This window comes from Acinonyx jubatus, chromosome D3 (genome assembly GCF_027475565.1).
Source record: "Acinonyx jubatus isolate Ajub_Pintada_27869175 chromosome D3, VMU_Ajub_asm_v1.0, whole genome shotgun sequence".
Taxonomy (NCBI): domain Eukaryota; kingdom Metazoa; phylum Chordata; class Mammalia; order Carnivora; family Felidae; genus Acinonyx; species Acinonyx jubatus.
This window is the reverse complement of record NC_069392.1, coordinates 36,790,653-36,814,966: the sequence shown is the minus strand read 5'-3', so window position 1 is coordinate 36,814,966 and position 24,314 is coordinate 36,790,653. Positions and strand designations below refer to the sequence as shown.

The following is a 24,314-nucleotide window of genomic DNA, read 5'->3' as shown; positions in this document are numbered from 1 at the left end:
AAGACATACAAATGGCCCACAAATACATGAAAAAAATGCTCAACATCACTAATCATCAGGAAAACGCAAATCACAACCACAAGAAGATACCACCTGACACCTGTGAGAATGGATATTATCAAAAGGACAAAAAATAACAAGTGTTAAGGAGGATGTGGAGAAAAGGGAATCCTTGTGCACTGTTGGTAGGAATGTAAATTGGTGAAGCCACAATGAAAAACAGTATGGCATTTCCTCAAAAAATGAAAACTAGAATTACCATAGGAGCCAGAAATTCCACTTCTAGGTATTTATCTGAAAGAAACAAAAACACTAACTTTAAATGATACATGCATCCCCATCCTCACTGTAGCATTATTTACAGTGGCCAAGGCACAGAAGCTACCCAGGTGTCCAGAAATGGATGAATGGATAAAGAAAATGGGCTATTATTCAGTCACAAAATGGACTATTATTCAGTCATAAAAAAGGGAAATGCTGTCATTTGCAATAACATAGATGAGCCTTGAAGGAATTACATGCTAAGTGAAATAAGTCAACAGAGAGTACCAATATAATATTATTTCATGTACATGTGGAATCTAACAACAAACAAATACAGACAAGCAAAGAAAAACAAGCTCACAAAGAGAACAGATAGGTGGTTGCCAGAGGCAGGAGGTGGGTGATTGGCAAAATGGGACAAGGAGTTGAAAAGTATAAAGTTTCAGTTATAAAATACATAACGTATGAAGATATAAGGCACTGCATGACAAGTGTAGTTAACACTACACTATATTGTATACTTGAAAGTTGCTATGACAGTAGATCTTAAAAGTTCTCAGTACCAGGGAAAAAACTTCATAACTATGTGCAGTGCTAGATGTTAACTAGATTTGTCACTGTAATCATTTTGTTGTATGTGCATGCAAATACTGAATCATTATCTTGTACACTTGAATGTAATATAATGTTATATATAAATTATATCTCAATTTAAAAGAAAGTTCTTCGGGGAGAAGGAGTATGCTGTCAGATGGAAATGAGCACTGGAAATAGTGAACAGCATTTATCAGGTACAGAACATATATAGAGGTCACACTGTTTTCACTTCTTATGTTCCTTGCTTTTTTATGAGAACAAAAAGTCATCTGTAAATAAAAGATGAGAAATAATGGGAGAAAGAAATGAAAGTAAACGACTCACTATTAGGCTCTTATATTATAAAAGTGGTATAGTACACTGTGATGAGTTTAATAGGTACATTGCAAATCCTGTAAGAACTGAGAAATATTTTTAAAGAGGTAAACTAAAAATCCAATAGCAGGGGCACCTGGGGGGGTTCGGTCAATTGAGTGTCTGACTCTTGATTTCGGCTCAGGTCATGATCTCACAGTTTGTGAGATCAAGCCCCACATCGGGCTCCACGCTGACAGCAAGGAACCTGCCTGGAATTCCCTCTCTCCCTCTCTCTCTGCCCCTCTCCCATTCACGCTGTCTCTCAAAATAAATAAATAAACTTAAAAAAATAAAAATCCAATAGCAAAGATAAAACGGAAGCATTAAATAATTCTCAGTACAAACTTTTTAAAGGAGAAAAAAAGGACCAAAAACATAAATAGAAAGCCACTAGTAACATTAAATCCAATCATACAAAGAAATGTGTTAAGTGTAAAGTGCTTGAGTATAAGAGACAGTATCTAAAACTGAAAAATATAGAGGTAGGAAGCAAAAAACACATTCTTGAGGAAGAGGGAAGTAAACGTCAAGTGACAGATATGCCCCTTCACAGAAAATTCTGGGACAGGGAGAAGAATGCTGGTTTTCATCAGTCTTGCCTAGGACTCGTAGGGGCACCTGGGTGGCTCAGTCGTTTGAGCGTCCGACTTCGGCTCAGATCATGATCTCACAGTTCATGAGTTTGAGCCCCGCGTTGGACTCTGCTGACAGCTCAGAGCCTGGAGCCTGCTTCTGCTTCTGTGTCTCCCTCTCTCTCTGCCCCTAATCCACTTGCATTCTGTCTCTGTCTCTCTCAAAAATAAAAATAAACATTAAACAAAATTTATAGGACTTGTAATATAACTACACATAGGGATTCTTTTCGAAATTCTTATTGTGGTAAAATACAAAATCTACCAACTTAATCATTTTTAAGTGTACAGTTCAGTGATACTAAGTACATTCATATTGCGGTGCATCTATCACCATCATCCATCTCCAGATCTCCTTTCATCTGGTGGAGCTAAAACCCTGTATCCATTAAACGACGACTCCCTGTCTGCTCTCCCCATAACCCCTGGCAACCATATTTTTTTTTCTCTCTGATTTTGACTACTCTAAGGATCTCACATAAGTAGAATCACGCAGTATGTCTTTTGTGATTAATTTACTTCACTTAGCATAATGTCCTCAAGGTTCATGCATGTTGTACCATATGTCAGAATTTCCTTCCTTTGTAAGGCTTACTAACACTCCAGTGTGTTCATAGACCACATTTTCCTTATCCATTCATCTGTTCATGGACACTTGGGTTGCTTCCATGCTTTGGCTAATTGTAAATAATGCTGCTATGAACTAGGTGTGCAACTGTCTCTTTGAGACCTTGCACTCAAATCTTCTGGGCATATACCAAGAAGTGGAAATACTAGATCACATGGTAATTATGTTTTTAATTTTTTGAGGAACTATCATACTATTTTCCAAAGCAACTATACCATTTTACACTCCCACCAACAATGATCAAGGGCTCCAATTTCCAAACATCCTTGCCAACACTTCTTATTTTGTTTTTTTGTTTTTTTAATAGCAGACACCCTAGTAGATATGAGGTGGTATCTCACTGTAGTTTTAATTTGCATTTCCCTAATGATTAGTGATGATGTGCATCTTTTCATGTCCTTACTGACCATTCATGTATCTTCTTTAGAGAAATGTCTAATCAAGTCCTTTTCCCATTTCTAATTTGGGTTATTTTTTTTATTATTGTTGAGTTTTAGGAGTTCTCCATATATTCTGGATAATAATACCTTATAAGATATATGATTTGCAAATATTTGTCCTATCATGAGTTTTGCTTTTCACTCTGTTGATAGCATGCTTTGATACACAGGAGTTTTTAATTTTCACAAGGTCCAATTTGTCCATTTTTTCTTTTTTTGTCTGGGCCTTTGGTGTCATATACAAGAAATGACGGCTAAACCCAATGTTGTGAAGCTTTTGCCTTATCTGTTAAGACTCTATAGTTTTAGCCCTTACATTTAGGCCATTGATCCATTTTTATTTGGTGTTTGTATATAAAGTGAGGTAGGGGTTCAGCTTCATTGTTTTGCATGTGGTTAAACAACTTTCCCAGCAATATTTACGGAAGAGACTATTCTTTCTCCTTTGAATAGGCTTGGCACCCTTGCTGAAAATCATTTGACCTTATATGTTAGGGTTTATTTTGGGGCCTCTGTTCCAATGGTCTGTATGTCTACATTTAAGCCATTATCACACTGTTTGAATTACTGTAGCTTTGTAACATGTATACATATACGTAACATGTTGAAATAAATGGCAAGTCTTCCAACTCTGTTCCTTTTCAAGACTCTTTTAGCTACTCAGAGTCCCTTCATATTTCACATAAGCCTTAGGACAGATTTTTCTGTTTCTTCAAAAAACATCTTTGGGATTTTGAGAGGGTCACCTTGGGTAATAGACATCTTAACAATATTAAGTTTTCCAATCTTTAAACAAGGGATGTCTTTCCATTTATTTACCTCTTCTTCAATTTCTTTCAGCAACATTTTGTACTTTTCATTGTACAAGTCTTCTACCTCCTTGGTTAATTCCTAAGCATTTTATTCTTCTTGATGCCATTGTAAATGTAATTGTTTTTTCAATATATTTTTCAGATTGTTCATAATTAGTGCACAGAAACACAACTGATTTTTGAGTCTTGATTTTGTATCCTGTTACTTTGCTGAATTCATTTATTAGTTCTAAGGGGTGTGTGTATGTGTAATCTTTAAGGTTTTCTACATATAAAATCGTATCATCTGTGAACAGAGATAATTTTACTTCTTTGCTTCCAATTCAGATGCCTTTTATTACTTTTTCTTGCTTAATTAATCTGGCTAGGATTTTCAGTACTATGTTGGAAAGAAGTGACAAAATTAGTCATCCTTGCTTTTTCCTGATCTTAGAAGATAAGCTTTCAGTCTTCCACTACTGAGTATGATGCTTCCTGTGGGTTTTTCATATATAGCTTTTATTACATTGAATTTGTTTCCTTCTGTTTCTAAACTGTTGAATGTTTGTGCTTGTTTGTTTTGTTTCATGAAAGGGTGTTGAATCTTGTTATAAGCTCTTCATCACTCGAGATGATTATGTTGGTTTTTGTCTTTCATTTTGTTAATTTGGTGTACTGCACTGATTAATTTTCATATTGAATCATCCTTGCAATCCAGAAATAAATTCCACTTGGTCATGGCATATAATCCTTTCAATGTGATTCAGTTTCCTAGTGTTTTGTTGAGGATTTTTCCATCAGTGTTCATAAGGGATACTGGTCTACAGTTTTCTTTTCTTATAATGACTTTTCCTGACTGTAGTAACAGGGTAGTACTGGGTCCATAAAATGAGTTAGGAAGGGTTCTCTCCTCTTCAATTTTTTGGAAAAGTCTGAGAAGTGGTGGCATTAGTTATTCTTTAAATGTTTGGTAGAATTCACCAGTGAAGCCATCAAGTCCAAGGCTTTTTTCTTTGTTGGGAGTTTTCTGATCACTAATTCAATCTATATATGAGTTACTTTACTTAAAATATTTTTAAGTGTGATTTAAAACACACACAAATTGCCTATTTTTATGTACCAGAACTTGTGGATAAATTATGAACAAAACAATACAGTCCTTGCTAATACAATATTCATAGAAAACAGGTGCCTGTATTTTGAGAGATCTGGGGTCTTGTTCCATTTTTTTCTTTTTCATGTCTGAATTTTCTAATGTTGTTGGAAGGAAGAAACTTTATGGAAGTCGTCTGGAAGTATTTATCAAATGCTTAAAACTTGTTTCTATCCTCTGTAATCCATTAACTCCACTTAAAACAGCCACAAAGCAATAACCAACATCTATAACTATTTCTTTAAAAGGATGTCTTCTTGGGGCGCCTGGGCAGCTCAACTGGTTAAGCATCTGACTTTGGCTCAGGTCATGATCTCGCGGCTTGTGGGTTCGAGCCCACGTCGGGCTCTGGGCTGACAGCTCAGAGCCTGGAGCTGCTTCAGATCCTGTGTCTCCCTTTCTTCCAATGCCCCTCCCCAGTTCATGCTCTGTCTCTGTCTCTCAAAAATGAATACACATGAAAAAAAATTAAAAGGATGTCTGTTGTTATTTAAGAACTAGAAAAAGTTAATGTCCAATACAAAAGAAAATAAGCCAAAATAAACTGTGGTGTACTCAGATAATTTTGCAGTCATTAATAACTAGGTTTTCAAAGACTATTTAAAGATAAGTAAATATATTCAAATTATGTTTTCAAGTAAAGGGGAGAAATGAACAATAAGATCATAATTCTAGTGTTTAAATTATGTGTATAAAATCAAATAAAAAGACAAGATGATTGAAAAAACAACAATAATAATGGCAAGCTCTATCTAGTGATGAGATCAATACTTCAATGTATACATTATTACATTTCAATTTTACAAATTTCCTGCACTTTTATGAAAATAAAATATAATTAACATTTATTTTAAATAAGTTTGACTTCTAGTAAGTCCGCAGCTTCACTTCATTGGTGATTATTTATAAGGATTCAATGATAAAAATAAACTTGGATTCATAAAGAGAATTTAGCTGACTGAACACTCTTACAGAGACAGAGAACAGAATACCATCCTTTTATAGTGTCTCTGTAGAACTGTGTAGGGAATTCACTTTCTATGAAAAGCCTTGGGGAAATGATGATATGATTTCCAATTAAGTTAAAGAACAAGAGAGAGGATCATGATATATGCTGCAGTGGCATGATCACCTATTGGTGGAAGTATGGCAATGTCTTATGGGACCTCTGGTAGGAGAATGTCTACCTGAGGCACAGGCACAATAACATAACATAATATGACACACTGTATCAGATGGCCACAGAAAATTGTCCCACAGTTAGCAAAATATTCAAGTGCAGTTTTTTTTCTGCTTTGAGTGGCTTTTTGCTATCACATTAACATGTATTTACTGTAGAACATGATATTTACAAGAATAAAAGGTCAGGAACCAGATTTATTTCCCTAGCCCATCCATTCCAAGCATTCCAGACCACAAGAAACTCCGAATAAAGAGCTAATATATGTCTTCTTATTCAGTCACTTGCCAAATCAGGTAAGTAGAAATCCCAAAGTATTTTAACATCTTCCTAGCCTCTACTCCTTATTTTCACATACAATCAATCTCCTTAATGGTCTTCCTTTAATCTGGCGCATTATTGCCAAATAAATACTTAAACATATTTATATCAGAGATGTGACTACAAACTCCTCATTCTAGCTTTTTAAAGATCTTTTACAACATGGCTTCAACCTACCCATACTACTAATTCTCTATTAATTAGTAATTAACTAATCTATTAATATTTCAAAACTGAAGTGAAACCCATTTCAGAGTTCTGACCTCCAGTACTATAAGATAATAATTTTGTGTTGTTTTATGCCACTAAGTGTGCATTTGTTTTATGCCACTAAGTGTGGTAATTTGCTATGGAGCAGCACACCATCATATAATTTTCTCCATGAGGCACTTCTTTCTTCTTCTGGCCAGGTATTATTTTTTTGACTAATTTCCTTGGTATCATCTGTAACAGTTATTTATAAACTCACCAACAGTCTCTAGTAAACTGTCAGTTCCCTGGGTCTAGGAAGGCTGCTCACTGACCTTTCTACGCCACCTCCCCCACCAAGGTCCTGTATAACAATAGTAACATATTATAGCACAATGATAAGGCAGGAATCCACAACTATATGTAAAAAAATGAATAAATAAATAAGCTAATAAATGTAGAGGAAATAATGTAATTAGAAAATCGCCATTTGGCAAATATCATAACAACTAATTCATCCAATGAACATTAATAGATGCTAAAAACTATTGAGTGATAGATGAGAAATAGTATAATTATGTAATCTCAACGTCAATTCCCACAAATACATATTAATTACAAAAGGAAAAAGCAAAGTTGCAGTGGAGAAGTGGCACACACCACTTCAATCAAGTGATCAAAGTTAACATTAGCAGGGGATTAGCATCCACCTGAGGCGATGCATTAATTCTGGAATATTCCTCCCCTGGTACATAATCCGTCCACTCCTGTGGAAACATCAGGCAAACCCAAAGTGAGAAGCACGTTACAAAAAACAACTGGCCTGTACTCTTCCAAAGTGTCAAGTTCATGAAAGTCAAGGAAAGATGAAGAACCGCTGCAGATGAAAGAACGCTAAAGAGATATGACAAGTAAACACACGTGATCCTGGATTAAATCTGCTCATTTGTGTTTCGTAGAGGATTGTTATTGGGTGACCTTTGCAAAACTTTCATCTTGGCAATTTAACCTCAAATGGTTTGCAAGGAGTTTATTTTTGCTATTGTGACTTCTGAATCTTTAAAAGTATTTCCAATTTTAAATACAATAAAGACATTAACAAGGCCAATCACACAGCAGTCTGAGCCTAATGTTCTAAATCACCCATCACCTCCTGTCCCTCTCTCCCCCTTCCCTACCCTGCAGCCCAGCACATTACTCATAGGCCCATAATTTGAACTTTCCAGGAACTTCCTTTTTTAAGGAGGTGCATACCATTCCTTCTATCTAACTCTTCCATTCCATCTCTTAGGTGAAATTCTGCACATCCTTCAAAGACTGATGCAACATTGCTTCCAGTGTGAAGGTGTCCACACACAGAGCTGGAACTTACATCTCCTTCTCCTGTGTTCCCAGTGAGCTACTGAAATGTTTCCTTCCATTGTAGAGCCTGTGTGCAGGGAGACTATAAGCAGTGTGGGGAAGAAGAAAAGGCAGAGGAATTCCTGAAGTGAACTAACGAGGCCTGCCACCTAATCCCCTTCACATCACGTGAAAGGTCTGGGGCCAGTTATCTGATCTCTCTGGACCTCAGGCCTTCAACTATGAAATTGAAATTATTGACAAAATCTTCACAAAATTGCTATGAAAACAGATAAATGTGTGAAGTAATATTGGGCATTCAAGAAAAATGAGATCCAAAAATAAGATTCTACTTCACAGTCGGTATGATGGCTATGAACAAGAACACAGACAAGTGTTAGCAAGGATATAGAGAAACTGGAGCCCTCACACACTACCCAGGGGAATGTAAAATGGTGCGGCTCCTGCGGTAAAGATCCTGGCAATTACTCAGCAAGTGAAACGTAGAATTGCTACATGACCCAGCAACTCCACCCTAACTATATGCCCAAGCGAACTGGAAACATGTTCACACAAAAACTCTTACACAAATGTTCATGGCAGTATTATTCGAAATAGCCAAAATGTGGGAAAAAAAAAAAAAAAACCAAATGCCCATTAACTGATAAACAGATACACAAATTGTGATTTATCTATGTAATGAAATAATATTTGGAATTAAAAAGCATTGATGTGCTGATCCACGGTACCACACGGATGAGCTCTAACATCATTATGCTAAGTGAATAAGCCAGACATGAAAGGCCACAGGTTACATAATTCTACTTACATGAACTACTCAGAATAGGCAAATCTACAGTGACAGAAGGTAGATTAATGGTTGCCAAGGGCTGAGGGGAAAGGAGGGTTGAGGGATAATAGCTAAATGATTCAGGTTTCTTTCTGGGGTGATAGAGACATTCTAAAATTAAATTTGGTGATGGTTACCCAACTCTGTAAATAGGTTAAAAACCACCAACTGTATACTGTAAATGGACAGCGTATATCCGCTATAAACGGATAGGTGTACAGTGTGTGAATCACATCTCAATAGCGTTTTACAAAAACAGATCCCTTCCTTCAGCATGTTTTATGCTTACTTGTTTCTCTCCATTCTATAAGCACAGAAGTCACTACGGAGATGTTTGTGGAGATGTTTGAACTGAATGTGAGTTTGGTCGCAGAGTGTGCTTCAAATGTGAGCAGCGGTCTGCATTTGCAGAGGCGCTCCGTGCAAGACAGTCATCCTTCCTGGGGGACGTGGTCCCACTGCCGATCGGAGGAGCCCTCACAGCCATTCTGGTTCTGCAGGGCTTCCTGTCCCCCTGTCCAAATTGAGCAGGAGACAGGATGGGGTGGTGGCTCCCGTCATGGACTGCGCCAACAGATTTTCACATAAGTAATCACACTGTTGAGAAAAGTCTTCACAATAGTGTTTTGACTGGTAAAAGCCACACTGAGCAATGGAGAGCAGTAGGAATTTCACAAACATTACAAAAAAAGCAAACTCAGAGTCACTTTTAAATAACAATACCATTCAAAATAACTAAAAAAAGCAAAGAATATAACTTTCCACAGATAATCTATTTAATATTCTTTAATAGATCTAATTTTTAACCGTACAGACTTGACTATACCATGAACCATCTAAAACTATGCTACTGGGGATTTTACTTCAACAAAAGGATGAGATTTGCCTCTGTTGGTAAGGAGGTGATTCTTAACTGGACATTGCCTGCTCACCGCCAGATGAAGCTCAAAAGCTCACTATGAGACCCAACAACCCTTCTGGAAAGGGTTCTCTCCTTCAAATGCTGAGGCGTCTACCTGACACCTTCTTGTCATTTTGTAACTTCAACTACAATTCCAGCAGATTGCTTCCTCTGAAGGAAAAGAAGCCCATACATTTTAGTCCTCTCCGGAAAGACACTGAATAGAATATGTAACAACGCTTTGGATTAAATTTATATCAGTGAAAAGCACCTTTACATTTTATACTTCACTCATTTTAAAAACTGGCCTTTCCCTTCTCTTTCTCCCTCTGAAAAGGCTCTTTTATCCGGAATTTATGAGAATCTGAGTATACACCAGGGACAACTAGACAGATCAGTACACACTGTTCTACTTTCAAGCGCCCTAATCATTCTCAGATGTGCAATTACAGACACACACACACACACACACACACGCACGCGCGCGCATGCATGCGCGCATAAAAAACTGTAACAAATATAGTCAATACATTTTCTTCTGACAACAATGTAATTACAACCATAAAATAAAACTTAATGTAAAAATCTATGGGCATAAATGATGCTTAAAATATCAATTCACTTAAAGTAAAATAACTACAGCTAACAAGTTGTGGCACTAAATTACTAACAGAAACAAATCATTCATATAGACCAGTGTTAATTTCTTTTTATCTTTTACTATGTTCAAACCCTAAATGTACATATATAAGTACATAATATATATGACATAAGTTATATTACATATGTGTGCATATGAATATAAACATAAATTATTAGCAGTCTTAGCCTCAGCCTTGTCACCAAATTCCCATTTGTGGATTACCTGAGTACACAGCATTATATTCTCATGTCTTAGGGCCCCTTCTACCATCCGTGGTTTCAAACCTTTCCTCTCTTGTGTAGTTAATAGGGACCTAACATCTTCGGTCACTCGAGTTTTCACATAAACCTACAGGCCAGCATACTCATGATCCATCACAAGCTTTAAGCAATTTTGTTTACTTTCTAATTGCCGTTACCCAATTTTTTCTTACTTTTCCTCTGCATATATTTTCATTATACTCTACTCTCTTGTTCATACTTTGATTAAGAGGCTGATTTACTTATATTTTATCACCACACCAAATGGGAAGCTTTCTGTGGTCCAAGGTGGTCCTGTGACCATGAAGGGCCAATCCCCTGCAACACCACAGGAAGAATCCCCCTTATGACACAGTTGATTCCCTCCTAGAAACAAGTATTCATACTATGGATGAACATTTTAAAAAATTAAACATTTGACTTGTTGTTTATCCTGCTTTTCCTTAGCACTCTTAGCAGCCTTAGGAATAAATACATTTTAAAAGAGTAAATGAGATTTATCCCAGGAACACAAGCATATAAAAAGCATATGCAGCATATAAAAAGAAGTAAATATAATAATATCATATTAATAAAATAAAGGACTACCCTTTTATGATAACAAAACCAGTAACAGAAAGGAACTTCCTCAATCTGATAAAGGGCATCTACAAAAACTCTCAGCAAACACAACACTTTGTGTGGAGAGACTGAGTATTCCCCTAAGATCAGGAACAAGAAAAGGATGTCTGATCTTGCCACTACTACTCAACAACGCACTAGAAGGTCTAGCCAGATAAAAAAGGAACCAATAAAATGAATCCAAAATGGAAAAGAAGAAGTAAATGTTTCTCTACTTAGAGATGACACAATTTTGCATATAGAAAATTCTAAGGAATACACACACATGCGCGCGTGCGCACACACACACACAGAAAATATTAGAGCTAATGAATTCAGCAAGCTTCAGAATATAAGATCATTGTACAAAAATAAATTATATTTCTACACAACAGCAATGAATAATCTAAAGATGAATTAAGAAAACAATTCCATTTATAATATTTTAAAAATGAAAAGACCAGAAAAAGACATAACAAGAAAACTAAATACCAATACTCCTTCTGAACATCAATACAAAAATCCTCAACAAAATAGTAGCAAACTAAACTCACCAGCACATTTAAAATGATTATATAGCATGAAACTATGGGGGGGAGAGGGGGAACTCCCACACAATTATCTCAACAGATATAAAAAAAGCATTAGACAAAATTCAACATCCTTTTGTGATAAAAACACTCAAAACTAAGAAAAGAGGGAGGGAACTTTCTTAACATGATATAGGACATGTAATAAATATCTACAGATAACATCATGCACAATGGTGACAGACTGAAATTTTTCTGCCCTAAATTAGGAAAAAGATAAGAATGCCTACTTTAACTTCTATATTCGACATTGTACTGCAAGTCCTAGCCAGAACAACGAGGCAAGAAGCAAAATTAAAGTCATTCAAATTGGAAATTTTAATATTTTGGAACTTCTGTTCTCTTGACAGACTACACAATTCTATGCAATAAAATCCCATAGAGTACACACGTACACACACACACAAACCAGTAGAGCTAATAAACTCAGTAAAGTTTCAGGATATAAAATTAACTGCTTTCTGCATTCCAGAAATAAACAATTCAAAGGGAAATAAATTAAATAATTATATTTCTAGTACATTCTAAAAGAATATAATACCTAGGAATAAATTTAACCAATGATATGAAAGACTTATATGATGAAAACTAAAACATACCACTGATAGAAATTAAAGACCTAAAAAAGTAAAAAGACAGCTCATATTCATGGGTTGGAAAACTTAATACTGTTGAGATGGCACTACTCCCTAATATTCAGTGTAATCCTTCTCAAAAGCCCAACAGTAATCTCTCTAGAAATGAAAAATCCAATCTTCAAATTCATATAGAACTGCAAGGGGTAAAAGATCTGTATGCTGAGAACTATAGAAAGCTTATGAAGGAAATTGAAGAAGATATAAAGAAATGCTCATGGATTGGAAGAATAAATATTGTTAAAATGTCAATACTACCCAAAGCTATCTACACATTCAATGCAATCCCAATCAAAGCTGCACCACCATTCTTCTCGAAGCTAGAACAAGCAATCCTAAAATTTGTATGCAACCACAAAAGACCCCAAATAGCCCAAGTAATTTTGAAGAAGGAGACCAAAGCAGGAGGCATCACAATCCGAGACCTTAGCCTCTACTACAAAGCTGTAATCAAGACAGCATGGTATTGGCACAAAAGCAGACACATAGACCAATGGAATAGAATACAGACTCCAGAAATGGACCCACAAAAGTATGGCCAACTAATCTTTAACAAAGCAGGAAAGAATATCCAATGGAAAAAAAAGACAGTCTCTTTAACAAATGGTGCTGGGAGAGCTGGACAGCAACATGCATAAGAATGAAACTAGACCGCTTTCTTACATCATTCACAAAAATAAACTCAAAATGGATAAAGTACCTGAATGTGAGACAGTAAACCATCCAAACCCTAGAGGAGAAAGCAGGAGGAAAAAACCTCTCTGACCTCAGCCGCAGCAATTTCTTACTTGACACATCCCCAAAGGCAAGGGAATTAAAAGCAAAAATGAACTATTGGGACCTCATGAAGATAAAAACCTTCTGCACTGCAAAGGAAACAATCAACAAAACTAAAAGGCAACCAATGGAATGGGAAAAGATATTTGCAAATGACATATTGGACAAAAGGCTAGTATCCAAAATCTATAAAGAACTCAACAAACTCCACACCCAAAAAACAAATAATCCAGTGAAGAAATGGGCAGAAAACATGAATAGACACTTCTCTAAAGAAGACATCCAGATGGCCAACAGGCACATGAAAAGATGCTCAATGTCGCTCCTTATCAGGGAAATACAAATCAAAACCACACTCAGATATCACCTCACACCAGTGAGAGTGGCCAAAATGAACAAATCAGGAGACTATAGATGCTGGTGAGGATGTGGAGAAACAGGAACCCTCTTGCACTGTTGGTGGGAATGCAAACTGGTGCAGCCGCTCTGGAAAACAGTGTGGAGGTTCCTCAAAAAAATGAAAAATAGATCTACCCTATGACCCAGCAATAGCACTGCTAGGAATTTACCCAAGGGATACAGGAGTGCTGACGCAGAGGGGCACTTGTACCCTAATGTTTATAGCAGCACTTTCAACAATAGCCAAATTATGGAAAGAGCCTAAATGGCCATCAACTAATGAATGGATACAGAAATTGTGGTTTATATACACAATGTAACACTATGTGGCAATGAGAAAGAATGAAATATGGCCTTCTGTAGCAATGTGGATGGAACTGGAGAGTGTAATGCTAAGTGAAATAAGTCATATAGAGAAAGACAGATAGCATATGTGGATCCTGAGAAACTTAACAGAAGACCATGGGGGAGGGGAAGGAAAAAAAAAGGTTAGAGAAGGAGGGAGCCAAAATATAAGAGACTCTTAAAAACTAAGAACAAACTGAAGGTTGATAGGGGGTGGGAGGGTGTTCCCTGATGGGTATTGAGGGTGGGGTGATGGGTATTGAGGAGGGCACCTGTTGGGATGAGCACTGGGTGTTGTATGGAAACCAATTTGACAATAAATTTCATATTAAAAAAAACTGCAAGGGGACACAGGGAGCCAAAATTATCTTGAAAAATAAAAACAAAGTTGGAGTATTCACACTTCCGAATTTCAAAACTGATTACAAAGCAATAGTGATCAAAATAGTGTGGTACATCCTAGCTAATGCAATAATACAAGAAAAAAAAACAAAATGTATACTGATTGGGAAGAAAAATATAAAACTTTGTTCACAGATGACATGATGTCTATGCAGAATACCCAAAGACACTGACAAAAAAAACCTCTTGGAACCAACAAGTGATATAGCAAGGTTTCAGGATACAAGGTTAATATATAAACGTTTTTCTGAATATCAGCTTTTCTGTATATCAGCAATGATCAAGTGAAATTTGAAATAAAAATCATACCATTTACATTAGCACCCAAAATAATGAAATATGTATAAAATCTAACAAAATATGTACAAGGTCTAATGAGGAAATCTATAAAAATCTGTGAAATAAAACAAAAAACTAAATAAATGGAGAGATATTCCATGTTCATGAATAAGAAGACTCAATATTATCATGATGACAGTTCTACCTAACATGATCTATAGATTCAATGCAAGCCCAACGAAAATCTCAGCAAGTTATTTTGTGAATATTGTCAGGTATTTCAAAGTTTATATGGAGAGGCAAAAGATCCAGAACATACATACAATATTTAAGAAGAACAATTTGAAGGACTGACATTATACAGCTAGTATGCTTGTATGTAACTAAGCTTGTTAGTAATCAAGACAGCATAGTATTAGCAAAAGAATAGACAAATAGCTCAATGGAACAGAATGGAGAGCCCAGAAATAGACCCACAAAAGTATAGTCAACTGATCTTTGACAAGGAACAAAGGCAATAGAATGGAGCAAAGATGGTCTTTTGAACAAATGGTGCTGGAACAACTGGATGCCCACGTACCAAAAAAAAAAAAAAAAAAAAAAAAAAAAAAAAGAGGAGAGAGAATCTGGACACAGACCTTACATCCTTCACAAAAATTAACTCAAACGGATCACAGATGTAAATATGAAATTCAAAATAATTAAACTCCTAAAAGATAACATAGGAGAAAACCTAAATGACCTTGGGTTCGTGATGATTTTTTAACATAACACCAAGGACACAATCCATGAAATAAATAATTAATAAGCTGGACTTCGTTAAAATTAAATTTTTCTGCTCTGCTAAAGACACTGTCAAGAGAATGAAAAGACAATTTACAGAGTGGGGGAAAATATTTCAAAAGATACATATGATAAAAGACTTGCTCAAAATACACAAAGAATTCTTAAAACTTGACAATAAGAAAACAAACAACCCAACTAAAAAATGGGATAAAGAGCTTAACAGACACCTCACCAAAGGAGACTTACAGATGGCAAATACACGCATGAAAATATGTGCCACACCATATGTCAACAGAGAAATGCAAATTAAAACAACAAGACACTCACTATACACCTATTCAAATGGCTAAAATCCAAAACACTGACAACACCAAATGTTGGTGAGAATGTAGAGCAACAGGAATTCTCGGTGTTGCTGGTGGAAATGTAAAGTGTTACAGTCACTTTGGAAAATAGTTTAGCAGGCTGTTACAAACTAAGCATCCTTTACCATACCATTCAACAGTATCATTCTTTGAAGTTATCCAAGGAGTTGAAAACATGTCCACACAAAAATCTGCACATGGATGTTTATAGCAACTCCATTCATAATTGCCCAAACATCAAAACAACGAAGATGTGTTTCAGTCGATAAATGAATATATAATCTGAGATACAACCAGACAGTGGAATATTATTCAACACTAAAAAGAAGTGAGCTATCAAGCCATGACAAGATGTGGAGGAACTTCAAATGCATATTCCTAAGTGAAAGAAGCCAGTCTGAAAAGCCTACCTACTGTATGTTTCCAACTATATAACATTCTGGAAAAGGCAAAACTATAAAGACAGCAAAAAAAAAGAAAAAAAAGTTACTGGCTGCCAAGAGTTCGGGGAGTGAGAAAGAAGACTAGGCAGAACACAGAGGATTTTTTAGGGCAGTGAAAATATTCTGCGCGATACCAAAATGATGGTCTACATGTCTTTAGGCACTTGTACAAATCCACAGAATGCACAATACCAAGAGTGAACCATGAGTAAACTATCTACTTTTGGGTGATAATGATGTCAATGTAGGTTCATCAATTCCAACAAATGTATCACTGTGGTAGGGAATGTTGATACTGGCAGCTGGTTGTGCATATGTGAAGGAGGAGGTATAAAGGATATCTCTGTACCTTCCTCCCAATTTTTCTGTGAACTTAAAATTTTTCTAAAAACTAAAGTAAAAAAAAATAGGATGATACTGGCATAAGGACAGGTGTATAGACAGACCAATGGAATAGAATCGAAAATCCAGAAATGAACCTAAATATCTGTGGCCAACTTCTTTTCAACAATGGTACCAATACCATGTGATGGAGAAAGAATAGGCTTTTTTAATAAATGGCACTGGTTAAACTGGACCATATCCAAAAGAATGAAGCTGAACCCCTGCTTTACTTCATATACAAAAATTAAATCAACATGGATCAACAAGTCAAATATAAAAGCTAAAAGTATAAAATCCATAGAAAAAAACATAGTGGGGGCGCCTAGGTGGCGCAGTCGGTTAAGCGTCCCACTTCAGCCAGGTCACGATCTCGCGGTCCGTGGGTTCCAGCCCCGCGTCAGGCTCTGGGCTGATGGCTCAGAGCCTGGAGGCTGTTTCCGATTCTGTGTCTCCCTCTCTCTCTGCCCCTCCCCCGTTCATGCTCTGTCTCTCTCTGTCCCAAAAATAAATAAAAGTTGAAAAAAAAATTTTTGTTAAAAGAAAAAAACATAGTGGTAAATCCTCACAACCTGAAATTTGGCAGTGGATTCTTGTATTTAATACCAAAGCATGATGAATGAATGAAAAAATAGATAAATTGGACTTCATCAAAACTAAAAACTATTTTATGGCAAAATACATTATCAAGAATGTGAAAATACAATCTATAGAATGTGGTAAGACATCTGTAAATCATTTATGCAATATAGGTTAGTAAGTGGAAACAATTTTTAAATAATATATAAATAATAAAAATATAACCCAGTGTTTTAAAAAACAAGCAAAAGATTTAAATAAATATTTCTCAAAAGATATGCAAATGGCCCATAACCACATGAGCAGATGATCAACATCACTGATCATTAAAGAAGTACACATCAAAACCACAATAAGATACCACTTCACACCCAGTAGGATGGGTTTAATTAAGAAAACAGAAAAGAACAAGTTTCTTTGAGAAGTAAGGATGTTGAGAAGTAAGAATTACTGCATGTTGCTAGTGAGAATATTAAAATGGCACAGGTACTTCAAAAAACAGTTGTCGGTTCCTCAAAATGTTAAACATAGAATTATCATGTGACCCAGCAATTCTACAATGGGTATACACCAAGGAGAAGTGAAGACACATGTCCACACAGAAAACTGTACATGAATGCTCATAATAGTACTAGTTAAAATAGCCAAAGGTACAAACCAAATGTCCAAGAGATGAATGGACAGACAAATCATGGCGTGTGTACATACAACAGAATAGTATTCAATCGTAAAAAGGAATGAAATACTGATACACGCTACAACTCGGATGAACATTGAAAACATTACACTAAGTAAAAGAAGCCAAATACAAACACGTATTATAGGATTCTTTTTTATATAATACGTATTATTAAGATATGTATTATTATCAAGAATGGGCAAATTCACAGAAAACAGAGTAGAGGTTACAAGGGGATGAGAGCAGGGAGTGGGGAGTATCTACTTAATAAGTACAGAACGTTTTTATTATGTGATGGAAGTTTTGAAACTAGAGAGCTAGTGGTTGCATAACACTCTGAATACACTACCACTAAATTGTACACTTTATTTTTTTCAGTTTATTTATTTATTTTGAGAGAGAGCATGAGCTTGAGCGGAGAAGGGCAGAGAGAGGGGGAGAGAAAGAATCTCAAGCAGTCTCCAGGTTGTCAGCATGGAGCCTGATGTGGGGCTTGAACCTACGAACCGTGAGATCATAACCTGAGCTGAAACCAAGAGTCAGATGCTTAACCAATGAGCCACCCAGACGCCCCTAAATTATACACTTTAAAATGGTTAATTGTGTGTCATGTAAATTTCACTTCAATTAAGAAAAAACAGAATACCTTGGAACAAATTTAATGAAGTATAAGACTTACAGACTGAAACCTACAAAATATCATTGAAAGAAAACTAAAAATCTATAGAAGTGGAAAGGTGTCCCAGGTTTATGGGCTGAAAATTTTAATATTTTCGAGATGGCTAATTCCTAAATTGATACAGATCAATCCCTATCAAAATTTGCATTGACTTTTTTTGGACAGAAATTGGCAAGATAATTCTAAAATTCATAGGGATATGTTTGCAAGTGACTCAGAACAGCCAAAACAATCTTGAGAAAGAAGAAAATAGCTTAAAGGACTCACAATTCCTATTTTCAATACTTACTACAAAGTTACAGTAATCAAGATAGTCTGGTACTGGCCTAAGGGTAGACATGTAAAGGAATGCAATAGAATTGAGAATCCAGAAATAAACTCATGTATCTATAGTCAACTGTTTTTGTCAATAATTCTGCCAAGGCCAATCAATAGGGAAAGTAGAGTCTTTAGTGACAAGTCTTTGTGACCAAAGATTAGGCAGTGCTTTCTTAGCAAAAGCACAACAAAGGAAAAAAAAAAAAAAAAAACAGATAAATTGGACTTCATCAAAATTAAAAACTTCTGTGCTTTAAGAGAAGCCATCAAGAAAGTGAAAACAACTGCAGCATCTAATATCCAAAGAACACTTACAACTCAATAATAAAATGACAAATGACCCAATTTAAAAGTGGGCAAAAGATTTGGATGGATATTTTTTGAGAGAAGATACCACAGTAAAAGATGTTCAATATCATTAGTCATTATAGAAATGCAAATCAAAAGGACAGCGAGATCTACCTTCTACCCACTAGGATGGCTGTAATCAAGAAGACAGTAACATACTGGTGAGGATGTGGAGGAAGTAGAATTCTCATTCGTTGCCAGTGGGAATGTACACTGTGTGGCCCCCTTTGGAAAACAGTTTGTCAATTCCTCAAACAGAGTTACCTTATGACCCAGCAATGCCATTCCTAGAATTATACCCAAAAGAAATTAAAACATATCACTCAAAAACTACCTAGAGGTAGGTTAACATGAAAGTTTATAGCAGCTTTATTCATAATAGTCATTAAGTGAAAACAAACCAAATGGCCATCAACTAATGAATGCATGAACAAAATGTGGTATATCTACACACTAAAATATTATTTGTAAACAAAAGGAATGATGTACTGAGACATGCTACAACATGAACTCAGAAAACATTACACTAAATCAAAGAAGCTACGACACAACAAGCCACATACTCTATGATTCCACGTGTGGCCAAGTGTCTAGAACAGTCAAATCCATAGAGATAGGGAGTGGTGGTTGCCTAGGCCTGAGAGGGAGAAGAAAATGAGGATGACATTCTTTGGGAGGTGATAAAAATCTCTGGTAATAGATAATGGTGATGGTTGTACCACCTTGTGAGTATACTAAAAACCACTGAATTATACACTAAAAGGTGAAATTTGTAATATGTGGATTATATCTCAGTAGGAAAAAGAAGTAGGTAAAGAATTTGCTACAGAGAAAAAAAGGATTGTATGAATTGGGGCTTAGAGGAGGGTAGTATTTTACTGTATAAAAACACTCTGTAATGTGTAAAAGAAACACCAACAAGTATATAAGGTTTAGAGGTAGGTTAACTGAAAGATTCTAATTCACACATTGTATAACAGGACAAAATCTCCTCAGAATTTTAAACCTAAGTCGTAGGGAAGAAAATCTGACCCTAAAGCATAGACTATCACTAAATTAGTCTATGGGGACAACTCTTACTCAAATTTCAGAATGGTAATGGTATTTGTATATGCAATCAATTCCATGGGGAAAATGACAAACCTAGGTTGGTACTTTATTCACTTTATGAACTAAATAGTTTCTTACTCCCATCAAGCAGAACCTTCAAGCCTTGGCTTTATCTGGGGTATGGGAGCTTTGCCTCCTCAATTCTCAGTTCACGCTAATGATAGAAAGATTCTGGACAGGACAGGGGTGCCTCGGTGGCTCAGTCCGTTAAACATCTGACTTTGGCTCAGGCCATGATCTCACGGTCAGTGGGTTCAAGCCTCACATCAGGCTCTGTGCTGACAGCTCAGAGGCTGGAGCCTGCTTCGGATTCTGTGTTTCCCTCTCTCTCTGCCCCTTTCCCGCTCGTTCTCTCCCTCTCCCTCTTCTTCTCCCTCTCCCTCCCTCTCTCTCTCAAAAACAAATAAACATCAAAAAATTTAAAACAAAGAAAGATTCTGGACATACAATTCTTAAAGTACTACACAGACTACTTCTCGACTGACACAGCACCAAGAGACGAGGTGATGAACTTAACCACAGACTCTATCCATGAAGTCTAGTGAGAACAAGCTACAGGCAGCAGAGAAGTGATTCCACTAAAGGAAATGGGAAACAGAGTGTGCTCTACCTCCAGACACACCAACTCAAACAACATGTTCTGAGATCTCGCAAACACTTCACCTCATCTTGAAGAACATTACTCTAAAGTTAACTTTAGCCAGTTTTACAGAAAAATAGGACAAAAACTCTAAATCTGTCTGCGTATCAAAATCAGAATTTGGGAAGACGTTACACATTTTATAAAACTTTTCTAGCTAACTGGATAGTTTAAATAGGTTGTGTTTTTTTTTTTTTAATTTGGCTTGGTTTGGTTTGTTGATTAGTTTTTAGTTTTTGAATTTTTTTCATGCCGTTTTGATGACAAATCCTTATTATTTTTCTGTATTAAGAAAAAAATATTAAAACAGTAAAATTCTAGAATCATTCAAATAAAAACACTAAATATCTGCTCCATTCTAGAATGGCATGTCACATACTCTACATTTCTTCCTGCACATTTTTAATTGAAAGAAACTGTTTTCTCCTAGAATACTTATTGTAAAAATGCTAAGCTTATGCAGCCACTGTATCTAACTAATTTTCAAATTATAAAACATAAATTTGATAGAGAAAGTCTCTAAATACTTAGTATTTCTGTAGTGAGAAAAAATACAAATAACTAGAAAAAGTCCCTACTTTGGTGTTTAGCTGAACCATTAAGTTGGTGTGGTGAAGAGTTCTGGCAAGTCTGAAGACTCACGGCTAATTCTCACTCCTTAGATTTCTCCATTTGTCATTTAACCCCAAAGTTAAGTGTATTTAATAATCTTATGGCTCAATTAGTGAATTAACATAAGTTATAAGATAAAGTATGTAGGCGGAAATAGCTAGTTCAAAATACGGATCTGTAGCAATGGTACTCATTTCATTGGGTAAAACTTTTTAGCAACCTTTTTTTAAATGGCCACTTAATATATCTTTATAAACAGAGTCCATTTTCATTACAGGAAAGACGAGCAGATTTCAGACATGTGGGTTACTTGGTCAATAGAATCTTGCACAGTATTTTTATCACACACTTGGTGTTGAAATGTGGTTTGCATACACAAAAATAAAAACAGGTATTGCCACTCACACAGAGATGCTTCAAAGAAAACCCAGCCAGTCCACTCACCTTGGGGTGCTATCAGAGTTCTTCCATTCTCCTGACACCAACCAACTGGCTGGACATAAGGGCTATTTACATCACACCTGCAAAACAGGATTCTGTTTCAGAGCCTATATGACTCAGTGCCAGAGAGAGAATCCAAGAGTAATGACCATTCATTAATCCATGGAAGATAGAACTACATAACTAAAATATTTTGTAGCTAAATAGAATCAGAAGTAATTTTTAGCACTGTATTTCATAAGCTAAGTGACCAAACCTCTCTTGAAATTTAAAAGTATTTTCAAAAAGTGTTTGACTAGAACCCGAACTGCCAGTGATATCCCCAAGGAGTGCACATTTTAATAAGCTTCCTCCACCACTTCTTGCTAACAGCAAGGAAAAATATTAATAGGCCGGCCCAGAGTTTAATAAGACAGACCAATCAGACTCCATATGCCTACCATTTCCTCCCTCTCCGTTTCAAGGAACCCAGACCATTCTACCTAAGACACATAGAACAATTAACCAATGTTCTACTTCTTATCCTAGTTCAAAGAAGAAAACCGGGTCCCCTTCATGCACATGAAGAACCACAGCCTCAGGCAGAGACGTGTTGGTTATTCAGGATATACTGTGAAGAAACGCTACAAAAATGATTTTTGCCATTCCCTCTTCTATATTTCAGGTTTTTACCCAGAAAACCCTTTTAACTCATGCAATGTTAGTTTAATGGTATCGTAGCATACATTTTCTCTGCTCCCCACAGGCTTTCAAATAATTCACTCCTCCGTTCTCCCTGTGAATCTTCCCTTTAAAAAATATGACAGGCTGAGTTCAACATTTTTCAGGAAAAAAAAAATACTGCAAGTTCTTAACTTCCTCTTCATAGAAATACTTCCCTCACAAACTAGACACACTATAGTGAAGGGCCCTGAACTGGTCATATTATTTCAGATGAAGCCTCATTAGGTAACCTCTCATAGAATGGAGAAGTTTCTCGGGTTCTTTAATTCAGCAATTCATGTGGAAGAGAAGGAAGGTAGTGAGAAGTTGGTCACTAAATTCCTGATGTTCATTACTCTAAGAACAGAAAGAATGGTGACAGGACTGGAATGAAATTAAATTCTTAACACCAAACACTAACACACGAAAATAAAACGCACGTTGGTGTCTCACCAGTAATCGTAACTATCATCCCAATTGTCAAAATGCACTAGTAAGCGATCTTCAACAATATCTGCTATGGTTGCCACACACACCAAGGAAGGGTTCTTCCTGTCGACGGCCTCCAGCTTCATTCCAACCTGAAATTCTTTAGGCATTGGCCCATTCTAACACAGCACCAGACGGAAGAGGCACAAAGAGAAACAGGACACCAAAGAGGACTGAGCCACTGTCAAAACTTCTTTGTTTAGCATCAGAACAGTCTAAGGGGTATCAACACTTACCCTCCGGAATGAAACCAGCAAATGCTAGTAATAATATTGCAGTAAACTGTTAACGAAGTTAACCTTCATAACAAAAACCCAGGTAACCAGCTTTTACATTTGCATGCAGGAAACTTTTATTTCCCTCCTCATTATCATTTTCCCTTTTCAGTTCTTAGAAGAAATGGTATTAATTTTAAAATATGATGTTTACTGAATGCAGGGAGTGTCAAATAGTTTTCTCTGCTCCTTGTAGGCTTTTGAATAGTTTCCAAACATCAGAGTTTGAAGAAGTAGTAAAGACAGGCTCTTTAGCACCAAACTTATCATTTACTTTGATAAGATCTGAAAATAGTGGCTTTCTCAATATTTAAGAAATACATGCATTAATCCACAAATAAACTTAAAAATAATCCAAACACGCTTTTTGTAGCATCTGTACATATTTTTTCATATTAAAAACCAGTAAGGGCTATGATTTACCGTAACATTACAATAATAAAACTCCACTTCTTGTAGGGTGTAATTAGCCAGTCCTGGGATTTAGAGAGTATCCATACAATATATTGGGACAAGAAGAGTTTTTTTTCTATCTCTTCACTATCTATTCTGCACCCTTACTCTCGTTCTCTCCTGAAGAGCTGGTAGGTTGCTGGGGACACAGGGCATAAGGAGTATGCTCTACCCGAATCTTCATATGCCCCTTGAATCTGTATGAAATGTCACCCTCTTTCTTGTTACACATAAATCCAACTAAGCTGGGTTTATTCAAATTCCACCTGTGATAACTACCAGTCTCAAAACACCAAAGGTAAGTTGAAACAAGTAACTCATTGGGAGCAAAAAGAAAAAACATTTCTAGAAGGCATTTTAAATTTTAGCAGGATTTAAATATAAAATCTTCAACTCTCTGCCTCTGACTAAAGTATTTAATTGTAAATTTAAAGGAGGAA

At 36.1% G+C, this 24,314-nt stretch overlaps 1 protein-coding gene across 11 annotated transcripts in view; it reads right to left on the bottom strand.

The window, feature by feature from the left end:
- Positions 1-24,314, bottom strand: part of L3MBTL4 (L3MBTL histone methyl-lysine binding protein 4) — a 442,148-nt gene that overhangs the window by 250,201 nt on the left and 167,633 nt on the right. For all 11 annotated transcript variants that reach the window (XM_053205899.1, XM_053205893.1, XM_027068534.2 and 8 more), the window contains 2 exons: positions 23,111-23,265; positions 21,959-22,035 (listed from right to left, as the gene is read on the bottom strand). In XM_053205899.1, coding sequence (XP_053061874.1) covers positions 21,959-22,035; positions 23,111-23,265 — 232 coding nt within the window. The remainder of the gene's footprint in view (positions 1-21,958; positions 22,036-23,110; positions 23,266-24,314) is intronic.